This window comes from Gossypium arboreum, chromosome 13 (genome assembly GCF_025698485.1).
Source record: "Gossypium arboreum isolate Shixiya-1 chromosome 13, ASM2569848v2, whole genome shotgun sequence".
Classification (NCBI taxonomy): domain Eukaryota; kingdom Viridiplantae; phylum Streptophyta; class Magnoliopsida; order Malvales; family Malvaceae; genus Gossypium; species Gossypium arboreum.
Genome location: NC_069082.1, coordinates 33,959,419 through 33,984,444, shown reverse-complemented (window position 1 = coordinate 33,984,444; position 25,026 = coordinate 33,959,419). Strand labels below are relative to the sequence as shown.

Genomic DNA, 25,026 nt, shown 5'->3' with positions numbered 1-25,026 from the left:
TTTGGTGAAATAATTTTAGCGATTGCATGCTTAATTTTGAAAAAGGACTAAATCGCATAAAGTGTAAAAGTTTCTTTTCTACTAGCTAAAGGTGTCAAATAGCTATAGAACATTAAAAGAGGGGTCTTTATTGAATATATAGACCATAAATAGGTTAGTGGCTGATCAAGGAGACAAAAATATTGTAGGGTCAAAGTTAGGTAAAATGTTGGTGACTAATTTGAGTAGAAATAAAATAAAATAAGGAGAAAAAGATATCAACTCTCATCTTCCTCCTCTTCACCAAAAAATACCAGCAAAATAAGGGTTTTGAAGCTTCAAAATTTCAGCCACTCTTTACCCTTACAAGTAAGTGATTTTGATGGTCTTTCTTAATAATTTTTGTACTTTTGGGACATTTATAGCATAATCTAGCTAATGAGGGGACAATTTTGCAAAATGGTTGAAAGTAAAGGGTTTTTTTATGAGCGCATTCATGTTTTTTGCTGAATTTTTATGGAAGAAAATGAATATTGGTTGTTAAATAAACAACTTTTGTGAAGCAGTTTTCACGGAAACCCTAACTAGGAACCCTTTTTGCATAAGTTATAAATTATGTGATAAATTTGTGAAATAATTGAAATTGTGAGTTGCTATAGGCTTAAAGTAGTTTTGGCTAAGCTTGGTTAATGTGGAAATTCGATAAAAATCACGAGCCTAGGGGTAAAATCGTAATTTTTGTAAAAGTCTAAGGGCAAAATGATCATTTTTCCAAAATATGAATTATGAAATGCATTGATTAATATGATGATTAAATTAGTAAATTTTTATCATTTTAGATCAAGAAATACAAAATCCGAGCCTAGATCAGGGGAAGGCCAAGTAAGTAGATTAAATCCAACTAGCCGCCCACTTTTTGTATACCAAGGTAAGTTGTACGTAAGTAAGACAACTTTATTGCTATTATGTGTTGAATGATCGATTCTGCATAATATGGTTGAATATGATTATGAATAATGCATGATGAAATTAATATAGTAAATTCTCGGTTCAGTCTAGGAATAGATTGGATATCCATGCCATAACATTTGGATGATATGTGTGCTAGTGAAAGACCATGTCTAGTACATGGCATTGGCCACGATATGAGAGCCAGTGTAAGACCACGTTTGGAGCATGGCATCGCCAATGTAATAAGAGCCAGTGTAAGACCATGTCTGGGACATGGCATCAGCATTGATGTGTACGCTAATGTAAAACCATGTCTAGGACATGGCATTGGCCACATTATGAGAGCCAGTGTAAGACCATGTCTGGAACATGACATCAGCATTAAGATGAGAGCTAGTGTAAGACCATGTCTGGGACATGGCATCGGCCTCGACATGTAAACCAGTGTAAGACCATGTTTGGAACATGGCATCGATAAATTACCCTCTTGTGTAAAGCTTGTCAGATATCCTTTATTGTTCCAAATGGTTTCACGTGTGATTTTAAAGCTTATGACAATGATATGGAATGGTATAATCATGTTGTGAGTGGTACAGGTTCTTATTCGAAACTCATGAGATATGAGTCTAGTTAGGATGTCTTAATGGTAAGAATAACATGAGTAAGTTCTACCTATAAAAATGATTTTGAAATCTTTGGCTTATATTTGTGATGTATAAGTATGTGGTGATATCTACCTATGTGCACTCAAGAATGTTGTGTTGATTTATTATATGCTATGTGTTTTAACTATGAGTGGTTGACGTTGTTATTTATTTACATGTAACTTACTAAGCTTTATGCTAACTCCCTCTCCTTTCCATTTTCTTATAGTGCCGCCAAGCTAGTATCGGGGATTAAGGGATGTCAGAGGCATCGATCACACTATCACCTAAAGCTTTGGTATAGCTAGTTTAATATTTTTATTTTGGCATGTATAGGGACTTGAATCTTTTGTTTAGTGTCTTGTTAGTTTAGCCACAAGAGTTGGCTCATATGATGGATGTGATACTCATTTTGTATAGGCCATTAATGTTGGCTAATATTCATTATTATTAAATGCATTTGATGCAAATTTCTCATGGTTGTGGTTGTTTTGGTTATATGTGTTATGCTTGGATTGGTTTTGGTTGATGTTGTGTAGGTTGGTACAAGTAAGTGTGGCAAACAGGCTTGGTAAATAGCCTTGTTTTTGTCCACATGAGCAGACACATGGGCGTGTGTCTACCTCACCGGTGTGTAGTCCGGTCATATGTCCCTTGCACCTCAATTTTACAAGTCAGTATGCATGGTAGTAAACACACGGGTACAGACACAGCCGTGTGTCTCAGCATGTGAAAGACACGGCCTAACACACGGGCGTGTGCCTTGGCCATGAGCCCTTAATTGGTTGATGATGTCAGAAACAGGATGCCAGGGTTTTTGTATATGGGCTGAGACACGGGCATGTTCCAGGCCGTGTGAAAACCCCTGTAGGTTCGAATAGAAAAATAAATTCACATGGGTTGGGGACACGAGCGTGTCCAGATATGCCCAGGCCGTGTGAGCTACATGACCTTCAGCACGATCATGTTAAGACGACACACGGGCGTGTCACTTTTCCACACGAGCGTGTACCCTATTTACCTTGAAATTTTTTTTTCAAAGTTTTCTAAAGTACTCAGTTAAGTCTCGAATCTTTTTTTAAGCATGTCTTGGACCTCGTGGGCTCTTATTGGAGACTTTATGATCGGTTTTCAAAAAGTTTTACTATAGAAGAAAATTTATGGCACGAAAATGTTTGTAAGCATGTGTTTAAGTACGAAAACACCTCATATCCTATTCCGGCATTGAACTCGGGTAAGGGGCATTACACTCTACCTTTTCTATTTCATTATTTATACGAGTCGATCCTCAACAAATTGGTATCAAAGCTAGTTCAAATTTCACAATTGACCCATTCAGGAATGGCGACAATGAATTTTTGTATAGATAAGTTTGATAGAATCATAGGTTTCATATTATAGCAGTTTCGAATAAAGCAGAAGCGTTTAAAGCAAGCTTGGTCGCAAAGGGTTACAGTCAAGTGGAGGGAGTTGATATTTTCTCTCTTTTTCAGGAATTATTGGCCCTTTTTTAATTATACAACCTTGATTTAAAGACTATGAGTCTTTTGGTTTCCAAGTTCGAAAATGATTAAGGCGTGGTTGACATTTTGCAAAGATCGAGTTCGACCTGTGATGGGGTTTGGAGAAGAAGGTATGGTAAATACAAGTTAAGGTGGAGATTTATTAGATGTGCCTTGTAATTTCAGTCAAATAAATAGCAACGTCATAATGAGAAGCTTCCTAGCGTTGCGACGAAAAATGACATCGTGACAACGCGAATGGGGACATTGCAATGTAGCGACATCATGACGACGCGAATAGGGATGTTGCGGCATGGCGACGTGTTCCCACATAAATTGAGGTTATTTTAATATGACTAGACCTCTAATCTTGGCCTCTTTGAAGAGGCCTTGTATCCTTGTTTTGTGAGGCCTATTAAGAAGACAATTAAATATGTAAAACAAGATGTAGTCGCAGATGAGTTTTCGTGAGATTTTTCGTGGTAATTATGGAGAGAATTTTGTACCCCTTTTGAGAGAACTCTATGAGAGTTAGGGCTTTATTTTTGGGGTTTGGGGTTGTACGCTTAGTACATTTAGGTTTAGTTTCTTCATATTGTACTCTTATTTATTTACTCATTTAGTGAAAAGCCGAAGCCTCTTTTGCCCGAGGTTTTAATCCTCTTTAAAGGAGTTTTCCATATAAAATTTGTGTGTTCAATCTTCTTTACCTTTCCTATTTTGTTGTTTATACAGGTCTATCCCCAACAGTTTTTAATTTTTTTCAAGTACGGTTAAAGTTATCGTTGATTGAAGCTTAAGAAAATTTAGAGAATAAAGTTAGTTTTTGGATGAAAAGTGACTAGGAGATAGTTACTTTGTTGTTAGAAGTGTGAAAATGAAATAAAAATGGATAGATAGCCTCTTTTCGAGGTTCGAACATGGTGAAAAGGTAGTAGAAACTGTTGGGTACTTTGTGTTAAAATGGTGTTAAATGATAGCTTAAGAAGCTGTGAAAATGCTAGTGAAATCGAAATTGAAATCGATAAAGTGAGGTGAAAGTTACGTGAATTTCATATTATGGAATCCTTAGGTAGCCATAATTAGGAACATGCATTGTAAGCTTACAGTTATATTTGATTGTGATACTAGAACGAATAATGAATATGTTTGTAATGAATTCTTTCTAGTGTAGCAAAAAACAGGTTGACACTTCAAAAGCCAAAATGAAAAAAAGGAGTCGGTCGAGTAAAAACTTTGTTTTCTACTAATATACTTGAATTCATTACATAATGTTATTAAGTAGTCTACTTCTATTAGTTAAGCTAATTAGTGAAGTAGAAACACTTATATATATTTGATAATTTAATAATTGAAGTAGTAGTTACAAATTATATATATTGAAATTATGAAATAATGATGTAATGATAATAATTAATGATTTATTTATATAAATTTGGAGATTTCCCTGTAAATCGATGAAAGACAAGTTTGAATATGGTTGACATGACATAGGATCAAGATTTGTATCTCATTGATTAATACTCCCCAATTCCTAGAGGGTCATGGGAAAACGATACTCAAATTCCCGGAAGGTCGAGTACTAAGATAGTTATCATTGTCGGGTAACCCTGGGTGACATATACTTAAATCCATCATTTTCGAGCAACCCGAGGTGGTAATCCGTGTATCTAATCTTATATCTAAGTTTGAAAAAAAAAGGATTAAAATGAAAGAAATATGAAAAGTGATTTCGAAGTTATTTATAACTGTGAACCACTTGAATACAATAATGTTACTTATATAATTAAAAATGGGTTATTAGAATTTTGTGTTGTTGAATATTATTATCATTAGTACTAGTATTGTTAATATTCTGCTTCTATTATCATAATTATTTTAAATCGTTAATTACTTAATGTTTTATGTAATGATTTTAGATGTTATTAATACTATTTGGCGTTCAATTATCAACGTACGACTATTTTTTTTTTTGTGCATAGGTAGTTAGATTTTTAAGAAATGCTACTAGTGTAATCAACATTCGAAGATCCGACTTCTGATAAATGCTAAAAGTAACATATTTTAACTTCATTCTTAATGCATTTTTGGGTGATTATCCGATGTTAATTGTGAAGTTTATGCTCCTAATCATTTAAATTCATGTTTTGATGCTTATGGGAGCAAAATGAGCAAAAACCAAACGACAACCGAAAAATCAAAGCAAGCTACAGGAGCCACACAGGCTGACCCTGTAACACCCCAAACCTGGCCTAGACATTGTAGCTGAATCCGGAAGTGTTACAAAGAATGGTTTTTGAAACCAACGATACTTCGATAAAACCATGTTTAGTTATTCGATAAGGCGTCCAAGTTTTATAAAAAAAATATTCATTTATAAAAAATTACTAAAATTGTTACATGATCTTTAAAGCTAACCATTGTTTTCACAGCGGAAGTTTGAAAATTATTTTAAAAAAAACCCACAACCGTGTTTTCAAAAATAACATTTGTTTGCACAAAATCGATATTTTGTCAAATCATCGCAGTTTAGAAATGATCATGTAATCAAATCTAAAACTTCAAACCAAACAATCCAAAAAGTACGGAGAGTCCAAAAATTACAAAACTCTCACGAAAATTGGAAATTTCAGTAGAACTGTAAAACAATAGTAACAATTAAAATAGTTTCTGTCAAGTGGTCACCACTGAGCCTCCATCGCACTGACCCGCCTATATCTGTAGGTTACTTGAACAGAATAGACAAACAGATGTGAGTTTTCGTAAACTTAGTATGTAACCCAATAGACATAGTCATGCAACATACACAGAATTTCATATACTGTCAAATACAGATTTAGACCTAAGTCCATAACAGTAACGAATATCAGAATCAGATAATAGATTAGACATATAGAATCGTACCCCCATTCTCTACACACCATCTCCGTCCATCCCATCACGCCATGTGGGGTGAAAAACACCCACGCATCCCTACATACCATATAGTGCCGATGCAACACATAACAGATAATATGCAGTCAAGCTGCCAGAATATAGGCGAAAGGTCACCGTACAAATCACTTTCTCCATATATTCAAATCCCACCCCAAACACAGATACAGAATACAGATGCAAAAATAACATAATATACATGCTTAACATGCTCGTATACAAATAAATACATACTTAATAGTACAATCAGACATACATATCAGTTTCCTATTCAAATTAGACTATCAGAGTATTAGATCACATGAAATAGGGTTTGGTTAGCCCTTATCAACCCTACGGTAGGTCCACAATCGATCGGAACAACCCGTGCGACCCTAGGGAAAATTTTAGAATTTTGGGCCCACATGCCCATGTAGCCCACACCCCAGAACAGCCTTGCCCGTCTGGCCCAGCAGTCTAGACGAAAGGAACACTCTTGCACAAAAGCTTAATCAAAGGAGCTGCAATCAGTGAGAACCTCTCAACAAACCTCTGATAATAACCCGCAAGTCCTAGAAAATTGCAGATCTCAGATACATTCTTCGGTTGTTTCTAATCAAGCACAGCCTCAATCTCTCCAGGATCAACTTAGATCCCCTCAGTAGAAACCACGTGCCTTAGAAATGTTACCTCTCGCAACAAGAATTTATACTTTCTCAACTTAGCGTAGAGTTGTTTCTCTCGAAGTATCTAAAGTACTACCCTCAGATGCTCATCATGCCCATCCTCAGTCTTAGAGTACACCAAAATATCGTCAATAAAGACTACGACAAACTGATCAAGATACAGCTGGAAAACTCAGTTCATCAGACCCATGAATGTAGTCGGAGCATTCATTAAACCAAAGGGCATAAGTAAGAACTCATAGTGCCCATAATGAGTCCTAAAAGCCATCTTATGAATATAAGCTTCCTTAACCCTAAGCTAATGATATCTAAAATGAAGATCTATTTTCGAAAATACTGTAGCCCCAGGAAACTGATCAAACAGGTCATCGATCCTCAGAACTGGATATTTATTCTTCATAGCTAGCTTATTCAGTTACCGGTAGTTGATGCACATCCTCATGGTACCATCCTTTTTTTTCACAAACAGAACCGGTGCCCCCTATGTCGACACACTAGGACAGATGAAACCATGATCCAAAAGCTCTTGAAGTTGAGTCTTAAACTCTATAAGCTCCTTCGATACCATACGGTAGGGAGCAATGGACACTAAAGCTGTACCTGGTAAACACTCAATGCCAAACTCAACTTCCCGATTCAGAGGTAAACCCGATAACTCCTTACAAAAAACATCTAGAAATTCCCTCACTTTTCTAATATCCCTGACAGAAGAGTCCCTAGAAACTGAAACACTGGCGTAAGCCAAATACGCCTCACACCCTTTCCAAACCAATTTATCAGTCACTAGAGCGGAGATCGCATTAGATAAGTAATTTTGACGCTCACCGATCACAACCACTTCCTTATCATCCTCGGTCCTCAGCACAACCCCCCTTAGTTGTGCAGTCCAGACTAACTCGGTGCTCTACAAACCAATCCATACCCAGAATTAAGTCAAACTCTCTAAACGGTATCTCTATCAAATTTTTCGGAAACACAACCCCTTGTACCTCTAATGGAACATTCCTATATAGTCTACTAACCCGAACAAATTGCCCCAACGGACTCTTTACAGTAATCTCACCAAAAGTACACTCAACAGAAATTCCCAAGTTTTCGGAAACAGTACTAGCTATATAGGAGTCTATAGAAACTATGTCTATCAAAGCAGTATATGGAGCATAAAAAATAAAGAACATACCTATGATCACATCAGGGGCGTCTTTGTCCTCTCAACGTCGAGCAGCATAAACCAGTACAGGCTTCCTCGTTTCAGTCTGATTAGTACCTTTGCACAGTGCTCTTTGTCCTCAGCCCATACCATTACCACCCCTAGCCGGTCCTCGGCCCCTAGGTGGTTTTTTTACTACCCTCTAAGGCTGAACAAAACCCGATCCCGAAGCTTTCATCTGATCAACACGATGTGTACACTCTCTAATTCGGTGATCTAATGACCCGCACCACAGACAAGCCCCTAACTTCCTTCAATACTAGCCCGAATGGTGTCTACCAAAAACACTATAAAGCTGAATCTAAATAGGAGCAACAGGAACTCCCACCCTAACAGGCCAATCAGGTCTGGCCCGTTTCTTAGGCCTCTGAATAGAACTAGAGGGCTCTAAATCCCTCTTATTCTTGCCTCTCTCTCTATCTCCATTCTGGCACTCCACGCACGTAACCTCTTCAGCAATCTTCGCCTTTTCTACCAAAACAGTAAACTCATACTCTGTATGTGGAGCAATTAGAACCCTCAGAGTATCCCTCAAACCATACTCAGATGCCACCATGCCTCGAGCGTAGTGGCTTAGTCTCAGAAACTCGGCTCATACTCAGCCATAAACTTGTCACCTTGTGTGAGAGTCATGTACTTACACCTACGAGCATCCACATAGCTCACACCTATATACTTCCCTAGAAGGCAGTCTTGAAGTAGTCCCAGTTCAGACGATCCGGTTGAGTACCCTCCTCAATCGACAACCACCACTGATAAGCTTTGTCGCGAAGCCAAGAGACTGCACCCTTCAGTTTTTGCTTAGAAATGCAGTCAATGTTGTTCATTATCCTTTCAGTGGCCTCCAACCAGTACTCGGTCACAGTAGGGGTGACTCTAGTGATGTGTAACACCCCGTACCCGAGTCCGGTACTGGAGTCGAACACAAGGTGCGTACAGACTTAACTTAATTATTTTCACAGTCCATAAAAAAATTTCCAGGCAAGCTGGTTACTGCATCACTGTCGCCTTAAAAATCATATCATGAGTTTCAAAGCTCAAAAATCAATTTCGTAATTTTTCCCTGAAACTAGACTCATATTTCCATCCACACACTTTTTTCTAGAATTTTTGGTTGGGCCAATTAGTACAGTTTATTAGTTAAAGTCTCCCCTGTTACAGGATGCGACTACACTGACCTTCATGCATTACGACCTGGATATCTCCCTGTACAGGGCTTCAATACTGATTACGTTTGTTTCTATAGAAACTAGACTCAAAGAGGAATCTATACATATATGGCATGACTCCTAATTATCTCTGGTTAATTTATAGTGAATTTCCAAATTAGGAACAGGGATTCCAGAAACCGTTCTGGCCCTGTTTTGCGAAAACCTAAACATCTCTTAATATACAACTCATATGACAGTTTCGTTTCTTCCATATGAAAGTAGATTCATCAAGGTTCATTTACATAATTTATTCACTATTTAATTCCATTCCTGATATTTTTAGTGATTTTTCACATCTACACCACTGCTGCTGTCAGCATCTATTTTCAAGGTAACTTTACCTATTTCGTGGTTTCCATGGACCAACTAGAGTTTTGTCATACATAGGTCCACATATGATCATATTTAGCCATACCAAGGGCTGATCATTGGCCAACACTTCCATTCCAGTCCATAGTCACATCATGAAACCATATATATATATACATAAACACAAATGGTCTAATGCCATACTCCACTTCTCGAGCCATTTTCGCATGGTGTGTACACACATACATCACAAAAGTACTTGAAAAACAACAAAGGGTAGTCCTATACATGCCATTTCAAAGCTCAACCAAAATTGTACCAAAGGGGGCTTTGATAGTGTGGGAGACTTCGACTTCCAAAATCCCGAGTCCGATAGGTGACGAGCCAAAATCTATAAAGCGGAGAACAAAGAAACGGAGTAAGCAATTTATGCTTAGTAAGTTTTGAGCAAGGATTCCAGCACAACAAAAGCATAGCATTCATATAGCTAAACGGATAATTTCATATGCACACATTCTCAATATCATACTTACTTCACATTACCAACCCTTATGTTCATACACAAAAGATCAACTTAGCCAAAGGCGGTAGCTCGTTTATCAAGCGGCGAATACTTATTTGTAAGGGCTCAACTAATTCAAAGCACATCTGAAACATACCTCATTGCTGGAATTTTGCAAGCGTATTAACTGAAATTTTACAGCAAGATTGCTCATTCCCGAATCACGTACCTTGATTTTATCCGGATATGGCGACTCGCTCAAAAGCCTTCGGGACATAGCCCGGTTATAATAGCTCGCACAAATGCCTTCGGGACTTAACCCGGATTTGGTAACTCGCACAATTGCCTTCGGGAATTAACCCGGATTTGGTAACTCGCACAAATACTTAGCCCGGATACCATTCGAATAACCAAGCACATATATCAACAAATCATAACACATTCTTATTACATTCTCATTACCAAAGCTCCAACACAAGTTACTTATCATATTTACAATTTCGGCTCAATAGCCACACACAAAGAGCATGATTTCAATTTGCTTAACACATGATCTAATCAAATCATAATCTAAGTTCCATTACTCGAAAACTTACCTCGGATGTTGTCGAACGATTTCGATGGCTATTCGACCACTTTTTCCTTCCCTTTATCGATTTGGATCCCTTTGCTCTTGAGCTTAATTAAATAAATAAATCGATTTAATCATTTGAGCATCGAAAAGAGGAACACAAGGCACTTAGCCCACACTTATACCTTAGACATTAAAGTCACATACATGTGAAATCATGCATCAAACTCAACACATTAGTTAGTACTCTCCTTAGCGAATTTTCTAGGTCGAGATAAAGCCTTCAACATGCTTACTTATGGCGAACAACACATCAACCTATGTACTCATTCATGTGGCCGATTATGCATGTTGATGTTGAGGCCAATTACATGTTTAATACCACACATGAACGGCATACATTTTACTAACTAATGCATTGCATATTGTAGTTCAATACACATCTATCATTTACTTCATAACGAAACATCATCATATGTAAATATATACCTTGAGATAGTATATATGTCATACCAATACATCATGTGCGACATATATACATGTAGGTGCAAGGGCGAATCTCAAGTTGATTATAACCAAATATAAACATATATCCAAAGCTCAAATCTTACCTACCATGCAATATGCATAAATCATACTTATGGATATACCATGGCCGAATACACCACAAGACCATACCGTTTCAATTTTGGTCATGGTTAAACAAAGAACTTAATGTCTCACTCAAAATGCTAAAAGAAAATCCAAGAGTCCTCAATCCACCATCACATGTATCATTATCAAGCTTCATATTTAGCATGCAATGGCATTAACACAAAATCCACCTTGGCCGAATATCATCCCCATGACATAGCAAAGATTTGAACCATGGGCTAATAAGAACATCAAGCTAGCAACTAAAAACATGCATGAATCTCATGGCACAACCTCAAACATACCTTAATCTAGACACAAGTATGGCCAAACCTCCTCCTAATCCTCTTCCAAACCAAGCATGAAGCAAGAACCCCTTCCTTCTTCCTTAGAATTTTCGGCTCCAAGAAATGAAAAAAAGATGAACAATAATTTTTTTCTTCTCTTTTCTTCAACTCACGGCAAGGGGATCACACACCTTCTCTCTTTTTTTTTCTTCCCATTTCTTTATTCCTAACCTTAGTTTATTGTTTCCTCCCATAATGCACCAACAAAACATGTCTATGACATGTTTTGCCCATCCTTCTTTGTCATGGCCGGCCACCACTTATAAAAAGAGGGGTATTTGACATGCAAAACCATTGTTTTGCATGCATGATTCAATTAGTCATCACACATTTCCCCATCCTACTTTCAAAGTTTACTACTAGGTCCTTTTTAGTGAAATTCACATTTATAACCCTAAATCAAAACATCAAAAATGTCACACACGAATTAACACATATTATAGACATCAAAATGAATATTAAATTATTTTTATGCCTCGGTTTTGTGGTCCCAAAACCACATTCCGACTAGGGTCGTTTTAAGGCTGTCACATGATGCCCCGAAATAGCTCAGTGTACTTACAGGATCGGTGCCGGAGACTCGGTGTACCACATACTTACTCAAAAATGATCCAAATTATTTGAAAATCGTCCTTTTTCAAAACAAAATTTTAGAACCTAAAATTCACAGCTCGATTTTTCCAACCTGGTTTTGATACCACTGAATATAACACCCCAAACCCGGCCTAGACGTCATGGCCGAATCTAGGAGTGTTACAAATAAGGATTTTGAAACCGACGATACTTTGATAAAACCATGTTTAGTTATTCGATAAGGCATCCAAGTTTTATAAAACATATTCATTTATAAAATGTTACTAAAATCGTTACATGTTCTTTAAAGCTAACCATTGTTTTTAAAGCAGAAGTTTGAAAATCGTTTAAAACAAAACCACCCCCGTATTTTCAAAAATAACATTTGTTTGCGCAAAATCGATATTTTATCGAATCATCACAGTTTAGAAATCAGAATGCAATCAAATCTAAAAATTCAAACCAAACAGTCCAAAAAGTCCGGAGAGTCCAAAAATTACAAAACTCTTACTAAAACCAGAAATTTTAGTAAAACTGTAAAACAATAGTAACAATAAAAATAGTTTCTATCAAGTGGTCACGTTGAGCCTCCATCGCACCGAGCCGCCTATATTTTTGGATTAGCTGAATAGAACAGACAAACAGATGTGACTTTTCGTAAACTCAGTGAGCAACCCAACAGAAATAGTCATGCAACATACACAAAATTTTATATACAGTCAGATACAAATTTAGACCTACGTCCATAATAGTAACAAATATCAGAATTAGATAACAGATCATACGTAAAGAATTCTGCCCCTATCCTCTACACACCATCTTCGTCCATCCGATCACGCCATGTGGGGTTAAAAACACCCACCCATCCCTACACACCATAGGGTGTCGATACAACACATAACAAATAATATGCAGTCAAGCTGCTAGAATATAAACGAAAGGTCATCATACAGATCACTTCCTCCACATATACAAACCCCACCCCAAACACAGATACAGAATACAGATGCAAAAATAATAGAATTTACATGCTTAACATGCTCGTATACAAAAAAATACATACTTAACAGTACAGTCAGGCATACATATCATTGTCCTACTCAAATCAAAATATCAGAGTACTAGATCACATGAAATAGGGTTTGGTTAGCCCTTACCAACCCTACGGTAGGTCCACAGTGATCGGAACAACCCATGCGACCATAGGAAAAATTTCAGAATTCTAGGCACACATCTGCCATCACACGGCTATGTCTCGCACACGGCCAATCACATAGCCTAGCACACTCCTATGTGGCATCGGCAGTTCCCTTTTTTGACTTTTTTCGAACCTTAATTTTTTGTGTTTAAGGTACACACTTGATACAGTTTTGATGCTACTACGATCCCAAGACTTCCAAAACCTAAAAACAGAATACCCAACACCGATTTAGTGGTTTGATTAACAAATTCGTCAACAAAAATCCAACAACGAAACTGACTTACCGCCGATGGCAAACCACTGCTTATACTGTTCAGGTCATCGAGCGAAACCTCCTCCTTCACAGCCTTCTCTTACACGATATCCACAAAAAGGTCAAATTTCTTAACTACGCATTGTTATGTCATTTCAACAGAACTTTCATAAATGATTTACAAAAACTGAAGGTTAAACACGAAATAACAAAATACACCACTTGCCAAATCGAGAATAAGTATCGAAAATCGAGACACAACGAATTGCGTGAAAAATTTGTGACAGAATCGGAAAAGAATGAAAAAGGAGAAAATTTTGACATTGAGCAGAAAAAGAGGAAGAAAATGTCAGAAACACAATAAATTTTTGGGAAGAGAGAGAAATTTTAAAATATAAAATAAGATATAATTTCATTAAATTATCCCAACTATCCATTAACACCTAAATCCTCTAGAATCCTATCCACTAACCATCTCCACTACTTTAGACTTCTACCTCCATTGAGCCTCTATCTCACAATCGCGGTAAAAATATTATCCATGCTCACACAAGGAATCGAACACGGGACCCTAAGGTAAGCTAACATCTTACCACTCGAACTAGCAGCTACTCAGCAATATAACATAGTCCTACTCAGCAGGAATAAGGCTAGGATAAAAAATAATAGAATTTTCCAAAAGCAAGACTTGAACCTAAGACCTCAAACACACATAGATCACTTAACCACTAAAGAAAATATATATTTGTGTCAGGATTTACAAAAATAGAAATAAATTATTCAGAGCGTTACAGACCCATTCCATACGACCATGAGGTTGGTCGTGTCGATTGCGCAGATTTGCAATTTGAACAGCGAAAAAACGCTATTGTTAGGTTTTTCGGGCATTCTAAGACTTATATATGACAAAAATAAAAAGATAGAAGGGAGCTGTCATAAAATATCCAAGAAAACAACTCAAGAAACACCATTGAAGCCGATTCTAAAGCAGATTTTCGTCAAGATTAAATATTCCCATTTGATTTCTAAGGAGATTATCATGAGTTTCTTTATTTCTTTCGGATTTATTGTATATTGGTTTTTTTTTTTATTTGCAAGAATGAACTAATTTTCTAAATACTTAGGGAAGATAAACCCTATGATGGATTCTATCTTTTGATTTTTATTTTACGAAATAAATACTTAGTTTTTTGTTCTCAATTATGTGTGCTTAATTCTTGGTTTAATATTTCAAGATTATTGATCCATATTTAATGTGCTTAAATCAGAGGAGGAATAAACCCTGTTTAAGTGTAGATCTTGCATGCAATCTTAGAAATAGGATAACATAAACCTACCGAATTAGAGTAAAATCTAATAGGGGAATCTATAGTACGAGTTAATGTGATAATAGGGGTTTTAATTAGAAAGAAATTTCAATTAATCAACCTAGAATAAGTTGTTCTTATTCTCAAAAGAGATATTAGCATAATTTAGGGATTTCTACGGATCATGTTAATAAGAAAATAAATTGCGTAATTTAGATTGATAATGATAGATGAAATCTAGGTGGATTCTTTCTTGGGTATTGTTTCGCTTCTTGGTTGTCAATCGTTTTTTTTTTTTTCTGCTTTGTTCTTTGTCATGTTTGTTAGTTAAATAATCTAGTTAATTTCAGTTTTTAAATCAATCACTCAAATTATTCGGTTAAATAATAGAAAGACAGTAATTACTAGTACTTTTAGTTTTCGTGGGAACGATATCTTTACTTACCGTAACTATATTAGTAATTGATAGGTACACTTGCCTTAGTCAAATTTTTAGTTAATTCTATGAACGTGAACTTCAACTCAAACTACATTGGTGATATTTCTTTTGATTTATGACTTTAATAGCATGTATCTAGGCTTTTGTAAACTTTTATACTTTTGAAACTTCTATATTACAGTTATATATATATTTAAAATGATGATATTTAAGTATGCCATGTTTAAAGAATTCTTGAAATTTGATTTGGGAGTTTTATTTACGTATTGAATTATTTATCAAATTTAAGTTTGAATGAAAAGAGAGGAAATGTTTTCGAAACTTTTATTAAAAATAATAATTAAATTCTAAATATTTATAGAAATTAATGTTCTAAATTTGAATAATGAGAATTAAATTGAGTTGATTAGATAACGGAATGTAATATTTTATATTGGAATTCGATAATTGAATCAAATGTAAAATGTCACAACTTTAATACTCAAAATCTCAATACCTTCAACTTTGCTAACCTTGCTCATAGCTTTTGCACACAAGGTTAAAAATAAAAAAAAATAAAAAAAAGCCCTAATTCAACCTAAACCTTAGACTTTTTTAACTTTTTAAAAATATCTCAATTTTGGACAAGTTCCTAATGTTGCTCTATTGAAATATGCACTATCTATTTGAATTTGAATTTCATGGAATTTAAGCAGTATTAGTGTTTTTAATATTATTATTTGATATGAGATTTTTTACTTGTACAAACAAAATTAAAGATAAAGTATTTTATTTGTTTATTTATTATTTTTAATATACATAATAATAATTTATTAATCAAAACGCTGGAAGTTAATTATTTTCTATGAAATTGAAACCATTTTGATGAAATGAGAAATTGGGGTACCTTGTCTATTGAAAAACATTTTATACCAAACTCTTTCTTTTGAAGGTTTTTGCGAAACTTTCAAATCAAGTAGTTGGGAAAATGAATATGGCTCAATTATGAAATACCCTCTAACTCATGATTCATGGGTCAGTTTATATCACCATCCTTACATCACTATTAAAAAGTAAACATAAAAGAAGTAGTTGCTTTCATTTATAAATCTAAGGGGAAAATGGAATTATGAGGACTTCAACTCTGAATTTTTGATATCATGCTTTGTTTGTGTTAAGTCAAACCGATTTGCCTTATACAACTTTTTTTTTTTTTTTAATTTTCTATCCCTACACCTACTTTTTGCCAGTAGACTATGTCTCGTTGTATATCATTATTGGTTTAATATTATAATTTATTAGAATTTAATTTTTATAAAACAAGTTAAATTAGACCAAAATTAAAAGTTCCTCATCTTTCGGGTACACATAATTAGGTGGACTATCCAACCCTTAGACAAGTATAATTCAAAAAAAACTAAGTATCGATTAATTTTCCTTTAAGCATAGTGTAAAGCTTAGAAACTCTAGCATGGTGTATAAATATGATTTTTGTTTTTGAGCAAAAATTTTCAAATCAAAACAATCACAATTTCATAACATTAATTTAAGAATGACATTTTGTAAATTTTAAAATTTCTAAGTTGTATGAAAATTGTAGTTAATTTAAGTTTATAAATTTTTATTGAATTATTTTTTCATTATTTATAATAATTTATTCTAGTTCATAAATTCATCCCAAATTCTACTTTATTGAAGCCTTTGCATTAGATACTCTTCCCACATTAGATATGGCAGATATTGGTTTCAGATTGAAAAGACAAAAACCTTCCACTTGAGCTAAAAAGCAATGCTAGCTGTATCACTTTTTCAGTAACTAATATGATTCATTGATGACTTTAGAAACTTGGATGCCTGCCATGGTGTTTCAGCATATTACAAGACCAGATTTCTTCCATCTCTCATATTAACTTAGATTTGACTCACAAAAGCAAGTAACTAAAGACATAGTATATGAGTAAAATATATATGTCATCCAAATTTTTACAAATATTGGAGCTTCGCCCCACACTTAAAACCATGCATGCATCCTCCGTAACAGATGCAACAAAATATAGGTTGGAACCTGGAATTTGCTTTAATTATTGCCTATTCTTAATTTCTAATCAGTTTATATGAGAAAATATGGAATTCTTTGTAATTAAAGTTGAAACAATCAAAGCATCCAACCAGGGATGAATCCACTTGGTGCAAGTGCAGAGGCTGTTGCAGTGTCCTCAACTGTTACACTACTAGGGTTGTATCTGTACCAAGGAAATAAAGTGGAAGTCAATAAAAATAACACACTTAGCAAGATATTAACGAACTAGATTCTGGATACACTACCCAATTTGCAGTGAATTGTTGCAGTGTAAAGGCTCAAAAAATCCCTCTGACTGAGGAGGAGGTGGTGGATGGTTGTATGGAATGCTTTGCTCCCCCGTTTCCCATGATGATCTCATTGATGGGCCACTTTCATCCAACTGCCAAAGTAGATAAAACAAAATTTATGGCACCAGTTTTCGATCATATCGTGTTTAGTTTTGTCATGAAATTAACGAATATTATCGAGATCAATTACGGTGAATATCAAAGATGAAAACAACAATCAGGCTGCTGGTTTCATACCTTCATTCTCAAGTTTCTGTTGGTTTCCAGTAGGACTTCTTCCTGTACAAAGATTACATACAAGGATGATATGGCATCTGGTCTTTGTAACAAAAGAATTATTAAGAGAGTCTCCAGTTGTGTTATATGTACCTTTGTTTGCAGTTCAGAAAGTTGGTCAATCATCAACTGCATCTGCATTAGTTAAAAAGCAAAATATCATGATATATTTCAACATGAAAATGGAGTGCTACATATTTCGATCCTTATGGTTTTGCATGTGCACAAAGTTATCTGTTGTAAACATGTTTTCCTGCATGCTGATGGATAGGTCATAGGTGACGAAGCATGAAAACACCTCATTTGTTAACATGGTCCCCCTAGCCTTGCCAAAATATGCATGTTCTGTCCTTACGGTTGGCTACTAACGAGTGATACTTATCCTTCACGATTTAAAAGGACCTTGCCTACGGCTACAAGTTTATAAAAGTAGATTGGCCCTGAATTACCTTTGTGGACCTGATTTTCTTCAATGAGAAGTCCAACTGATGCTCAAGCTGCTCCAGTTCCTTCGTGCCCAAGTCCGCTATCTCTTCCCCAAGAAAATGTCTACACATTACAAAGTACATATTTTCACATGAATCAAGGCTCCACTACAAGTATCCACACTTGAACAAGCAACTTATTTTACGAACAAATTAGCCAGACACATTGTAAAACTAAACTGTGTGGCTTGGTGGATAGTATATTACCTCTGTGATTGCTGAAGGACCTCAACTTTTGATTTGAGCTTTAAATATTCCTGGTAATTGCTCTGCTTGATAACATGCAGCAAATTTCAGATTTTATCCTACTCGATTCATATAACAATTAACAAACTGAAACATTCTGCTTAAAGATTGGTTGAAAATGAATTATGAGTCCCAGAAGGCAAAGGTTAAAATAGCGGAGATTAATACACCTGTGCGTCAATTTCTGTTTGAGCAGGTTCCAATGCTCCATAGGTGTAACTGTTGTACTTCTCAAGTGTCTTAGCCATGCTGCTTACATAAAATAGGCCAAGAAAGAAAGGTTAGTATGACAAATCTAAATATTGATGGCAGCATTGCATTCAACTATAAGAAATCAAAATCATTTGATCTCACAAACTCAGCACCATGAAACCTCATTGTTTAATACCTACAGAAACATTTAAAATGGAGTTCATCATTTGTGCCCTAATTCCTAACTCATCAAAGTTGTAGATTATTATAGATAATATGTGTTTAGTTAATTACTAAGAAAATGAAGCAAAAAGTATGGGTGACATGATCCAGCTTAATCCGTCGGACCGTGTCGTGAGTGCATAATTCTGAATTGCCTTCTTTCGTACTTACAAGTCCTTTAAAGGTTGTTGCCACAGTCCCACATTCTTGCTATAAAGTTTGCATTTGAGGATGTAAGTTTGAATTTGTAGAATGAGGATTGTAAAATCTTGAGAGACCAAGTTTATTCTTTTATCTTGTAAGCATGTGCTTTTTTGTGCTTTGTCTCTTATCTTTTGCTTTTATGATACCTTTTATTGGGGAAATTTTTGGCTACTTTATCTTTAATAAAATGCTCTTTTTTTCAAGAAATTTAAGGTTGAAACTTTGAAGAAATCTCAGATGAGGAAAGTCGTAAAATTTTAACAGAAATCTATAAGAAATTTGTAGAAAAACTAGACACCAATCATAAGACTTTTACGTAGTACAAGTAATGCCATGTCTTGTATGCTCTACACTATTATAAGATAAGATTGATCAAGAATAGTCAATGCTATGATATTGATGTCAGAAGTTAATATTTTAAAAAATAACATCCAACAAATTTAATAAATAATTCCTTCTTTTTTCTTTTTTTTTTAGTACAATCAGCTTAAATTCGGGGCATATAAGATAAGTTGGAGATAGAATGAGAAATAGTTATGCGTGTGTTGAGTCCATGTATATTTATGCATCAAATTTTAGTTCTAGAAATCATTATGCAATATCATATGATAAAATCAGATAAAGAAACCCGAAAGGTGCCATGGATTGTTGATTCTAAACGGATTGAAAAAACAAAGCTTAAATCCGAGAAACAAAATATAAATAATTAATTTGTAGAAAATTAAGAATACAAAAATTCCCAAATATAATACATAGCTTCACAGTAGGCTAACATAAGCAACAGTAAGCTCTCTTTTTTAACCTAATTCATGGCTTGTTTAAGTTCAACACTTCAAACCTCAAAAGCTGAATCACATTAACCAATGACACCTCCTTTCTAGCTCATCTTAAGAGTTTGATAATTAATCATGATTTCTCAACATTAATTTTGCATATAACATATTTAATCATGCAACAACATTTACATTTCCCATGACTAACATCTCGGCACTTAACAAGAAAAAATAATAATTACTTCCCAAAATAGCACTTGCTTTTTATGATCAAAACAAAATGGCTATCAGAAAAAAAAGAAATTGCCAAATAAATTCAAGGAATAAAGTATTCAAATGAGAGCTGCAACACATTCCAGATAACATGTTCTTGTCTAACAAACAACATATATTAATTTATATATATAGTTTCTCCATGATATGTATTTTAGAGGATGAATTTTTCAGTGACTTAAAAGATGGATCTCAGAAAACTTCAGATTATCAAACAAGAACAGCTTAAAAGAAAACAAGGATAACCCAGATTGAAAATTTCAAAGAAAATCAGAAAGAAAATGAAAATATACCTAGAAGTGCTGCAAAACTCATAGAGCTTGCCACGATTAGAAAAAATGATAAGAGCAACCTCAGCATCACAAAGAATTGAAAGCTCATAAGCCTTCTTTAGCAAACCATTCCTCCTCTTTGCAAACGTCACCTGTCGATTTATCTTGTTCTCGATCCTCTTCAACTCCACTCTTCCTCTCCCCATTACTATATATTCTTATTATTATAAAAGTGAAAAGAAAAAACTATCACCTATGGTATTTTTCAGAAACCCTTTTTTTCTTTTTCTTTTTTCACCCTCTTCTTCCAAGTTCCCTTCCTTTTTTTCTTTTCTTTAGGGCAAGAAGCTGTTCCTCTTTCTATTTGTATGGGGTGGCTCTAATACTCCATGGCTATTAGGTTTCCACTATTTGTACCTCAAAAAAACAAAGGGAAAAAGATAAGAGGAAGAAAATATATAATAAAAAAGTGAGGGCGGTAGCGTTTTATGTGTATTATCTTCGTCCAGGGCTTTACTTTTTTTACTGACTTGCTTGTTCAGCTAAAGAATAAAAACTCCATCCCTACTATCACCAGCTAAGTTTTATGGAAGTTAACTTTTTTTTTTTTAAAATTTCACAACTAAAGCTTTTAATTTGCCATTTATTTTGTTCCTTTTATATATTTCACTATACTAAATATTTTCATGTTCTATTCTTTTCTCTTGGTTTAATTATACCCTCAGTCCTTGCACTCTTCAAACTTCTAAAATTTAGTTAATATAAAAATTAAATTTGAACATGTGATAGTTTAATATTCAAACACCTGATTTAAAAATTGTCCAATTGGTTACACATATTCAAATTAAACAAAAGTCAATTAATAGTGGGTTAAAGTACCTAATAGATCCTTTTATTAAAGAGAACTTATCAAATTAATCCTATCTTTTAATAGATTAATTTAGCCTTTGTACCATTAAAAATCAGATGAAGCCAAATTTTAACAGAAATAATATTTTTAAAGCTTTTATGATTCTACAAACTAAATTTCTTGTTTGAAGCTCAACTACAAATGAAAAAAAATCATGTAATTTTTTAACAGCATATATTAAATATTTAAGAAGCAGTCTTACTTAGTTCTTTTTTATAATATAAGGATTGAATTAATAATAAAAGGATTAATTTGATTTGGTCCCTATAATGGAGGACCTACCAAATACTTTCACCATTAACAGTGCTATCAATACTCTAAAAAAAAAAAGAAGAAGAAGAAGTAGGCGGACTGGATTTCACAAAGTAAAAGCAGAAGTATTATATTTTATAACCCCAAAGCATACAGGGGCTGAAAGCGAAATTAAACCATTTCTATTTGCATTTATGGGTCAAGATTTCCTCCTCTTTCTTTTTTTTTTTTTTTTTTGAGTTAATGTAGTTTGAGTTGACAACATGACATAAACCTCAATCTTAAACATTCCTTTACTTTTGAAGTGTTCAACGTGTCGAAACCAAAACATGGGAGAATTACAAGAATGGGTCCACTTTGGTGATTACATGGCCATTATATCCCCAACAAGATGCTTTTGGTTACCATAAAATTCCTTTGAAAAACTTGAAAAGGGTTCAAGGAATATGGGGTTAGAAAGTAAAAGGTTGAGTTATCAAGAAGACCAGGAATTGGTTCTGAAATAATCATATATTCCTAAATATTTACTGTTGTTGTAATTTGATTGAAAATATTTCATCTGCATTTTAATAATCAAAACTGGAAATGATATGGAAGTGGGGTGATAAAATTTGTATTTGAAAAGAACAAAAGCAAGATGGTCAAAGGATGCTTGGTATAAGATCCACATTTCATCTATCCTATTCCTTTAGTATTTTGTAGCCATAAAAATAAAAAAAATAAGATCCACTTCTTCTACCTTTTGGGGTCACAAAAATGGAATCATTTCTGATCTTTTTCTCTGCATTTTTTTTTAGACCGCAATCTGGTTAACTTTGACCATTATATATATATATATATATAAAAAGTGTTAATTATAGGTGAGTGTCATCAACCGTTCATCTAAAAAAGAATGGTATTTCTATTTTTTAAAACTTTTACATGAATAGTGCAGATTTACAAAGTAGAAGGGAGGGAGGGAAGTGGTGGCTGAACCCAACACAAATTTGAAGAAACGAGGGAACAACACTTTTTACTGATTTTTGAGTAAAAGCATAAACTAATACATGCAAGTTTTTTTCTAATAGAACTAAAATTTTACAATTATAATTAAATCTCATCAACAATTGTAAAAAATATTAGACTTATAGATTTGCCTTTAAATTATATCTTCTTTTCATTTTGGTATTTTTCCTATCATATCTATGTTGCTCAAATTACTCCAAAAGTTATCTATGTTTAAGAAAACAACCATGTCATGTGGTACAAAAGTCACCTAAGCATATTATCATACCATTATTTACATCACATAATTTCAAGAAAATAAATATATACATTTTAAAATGTATAAAGTCAAAAATTAAATTTCTGATTTTTATAATATATTAAATATATAATAAAAAACGCTTTTATTTTGGTCACCTAAAATGAAATTCTTGCAATTTCATTATTTAACTTTTATGGTGCTTTCATTTTATTCACCCAATCGTTAAATTTCTAGTGGCAATTAACTTTACATGCTATATTTGGTTTACACTTCTATTTTGGTCACCCAACTTTTAGGTCACTTTCGTTTTGGTCACCTAAAAACTATCTTTTTTTAAGTACTTATAAGAGTAAAAGCATATTAAAGATTAAAGTAGAAAAGCACTAAAACTATAATAATTCATTAGAAAAATTGTTAAATTGGACTTGTTTACCTCCTTACAGAAAGTTCTATTTTTTCAATATTAAAATTTTAAATTTTAAAATATCAAAATTAATTAAATAATTTATTGAAAAATTTCAACTAAAATTTCAAAAATATAGCAACTAAGAATGATCCATTTGGAGAATACAGACTAAATCTATAATTTTACGCATAATACAAGACTAATATTGAAATTTAACCAAATAAGTTTAATTGCTATTGTTTGATTAAGACTAAAATTTCAAAATTCAAGAAACATAGGGACTAAATTTTGACCAATTTAAAAAGTACAATGACTAATATTAATCAATTTAAAATACAGGTGCTACATCTACAACTTATGCAAAGTTCAAAGTAAAAAACAATGACTTGATAACTACAAATACAGAAATGAATGACTAACTCAACAATTAATAGGAGTGACTTTGATTTGATATGGTTGAATTTTTTGAAATTTTTGAACTATCTATGATAATAGATAATTCAATCTAGTTCCATTCTGTTGTTGATTTTCTATACAAATTTTGAATTTTTGAACTTATTTCTGTAAATGATGTTTGTTTTATGGAGTTTATTTTCATAAATATTTCTAAAAATTTTATTTTTTCAAGTAAATAAAAGAAATATATAACAATTATATAATATTTTTCAAAAAAATTAATTTAATATGGAATTTTAATTTATTTTTCCTATTTTAAACATAAACTAATATAAAAAATAAAAATAAAATTCAATCGAGTAACTATTTTTTTTAATTTATATTCCGAAACCCATCTAGATTAAATTAGTTTTCGGGGGGTTTTTCTCAACCAATTTATTCCACTCAAATTAACTAAATAAATGTAAATTCCATAAAATTTGAAGTCATCTTCTTATTATTATTAAATTGGTGAATGAGTGATGACGGCACCCATCTTTTCTACACCATTCAACTTTGAATCATAAATGCTCGAAATCGATGCAACAGTCACTCTCACAGGAAAAGAAAATGGAGAATCGATTTCTTCTTAGGAATTGGAGAATCGATTAAAGAACTTTTGTCCTACACTTTTCTATCGACACATTACTAAAGTAGCAAAACAGGAAGATTTAAATAAAAATATGACACTTAAAAAATAAGGTTTAAATAAAATTCAATATCCGTTTTTTTTAATTCTTCAAACTTGCCACATGTATGGCCGGTCATGGGAGACTTTATGGCTGTTGATTTTTGTTAATTTTAGCAGTTATCTCAACCTATAAATACTCCATTGGCTGCTCACTTCAAACACATCTCAAACCTTCTTATCTCTTCACTTCTTTCTCACCTTTCTCTCTTCATTTACTCTCATTGTTCTTCATTTTCTTCCCCTATTCCTCTGTCGATTTCACCTCTTGAAAAAGAGTCCTTCAACCACCATTTGGAGCAGCATTCAAGTGTTCGTGGAAGCCTCGGTTCAACAAGAACAAGCGGAGAAAGAGGAGCGGAGCAAACTAGTCAAGTCTAGGAGAAACACCAGATTTGATTCTTGTTCCTTATCCTTTTAATTTTATTGTTATTGTTATGAACATATCTATGAATATTTGTGATGTTGATATGTTTAATTTAATTAATGTGCTTAAATTTAATTCATGTTAGGTTGATTGCATTTCATCTACTTAATTTATTAAAATTGTGTTTGTGTTGTTATAG

General features: G+C 33.7%; 1 protein-coding gene across 2 annotated transcripts; it reads right to left on the bottom strand.

Moving 5' to 3' along the window:
• Positions 1-17,015: 17,015 nt before the first annotated feature.
• LOC108463212 (agamous-like MADS-box protein MADS2) lies at positions 17,016-21,090 on the bottom strand. 2 transcript variants are annotated; one of them, XM_053024763.1, is made up of 8 exons: positions 20,545-21,090; positions 18,758-18,836; positions 18,549-18,613; positions 18,306-18,405; positions 17,950-17,991; positions 17,818-17,859; positions 17,536-17,672; positions 17,016-17,453 (listed from the first exon to the last, which is right to left on the bottom strand). In XM_053024763.1, the coding sequence occupies exons 1-8, from the start codon at positions 20,727-20,729 to the stop codon at positions 17,366-17,368; spliced, it is 738 nt and encodes a 245-aa protein (XP_052880723.1). In that variant the 5' UTR covers positions 20,730-21,090; the 3' UTR covers positions 17,016-17,365. The 2 variants fall into 2 exon arrangements, with proteins under 2 accessions (XP_052880723.1, XP_017618640.1); XM_017763151.2 differs by having other exon boundaries at positions 18,549-18,610; positions 20,545-21,088.
• Between the last annotated feature and the right edge of the window lie 3,936 nt (positions 21,091-25,026).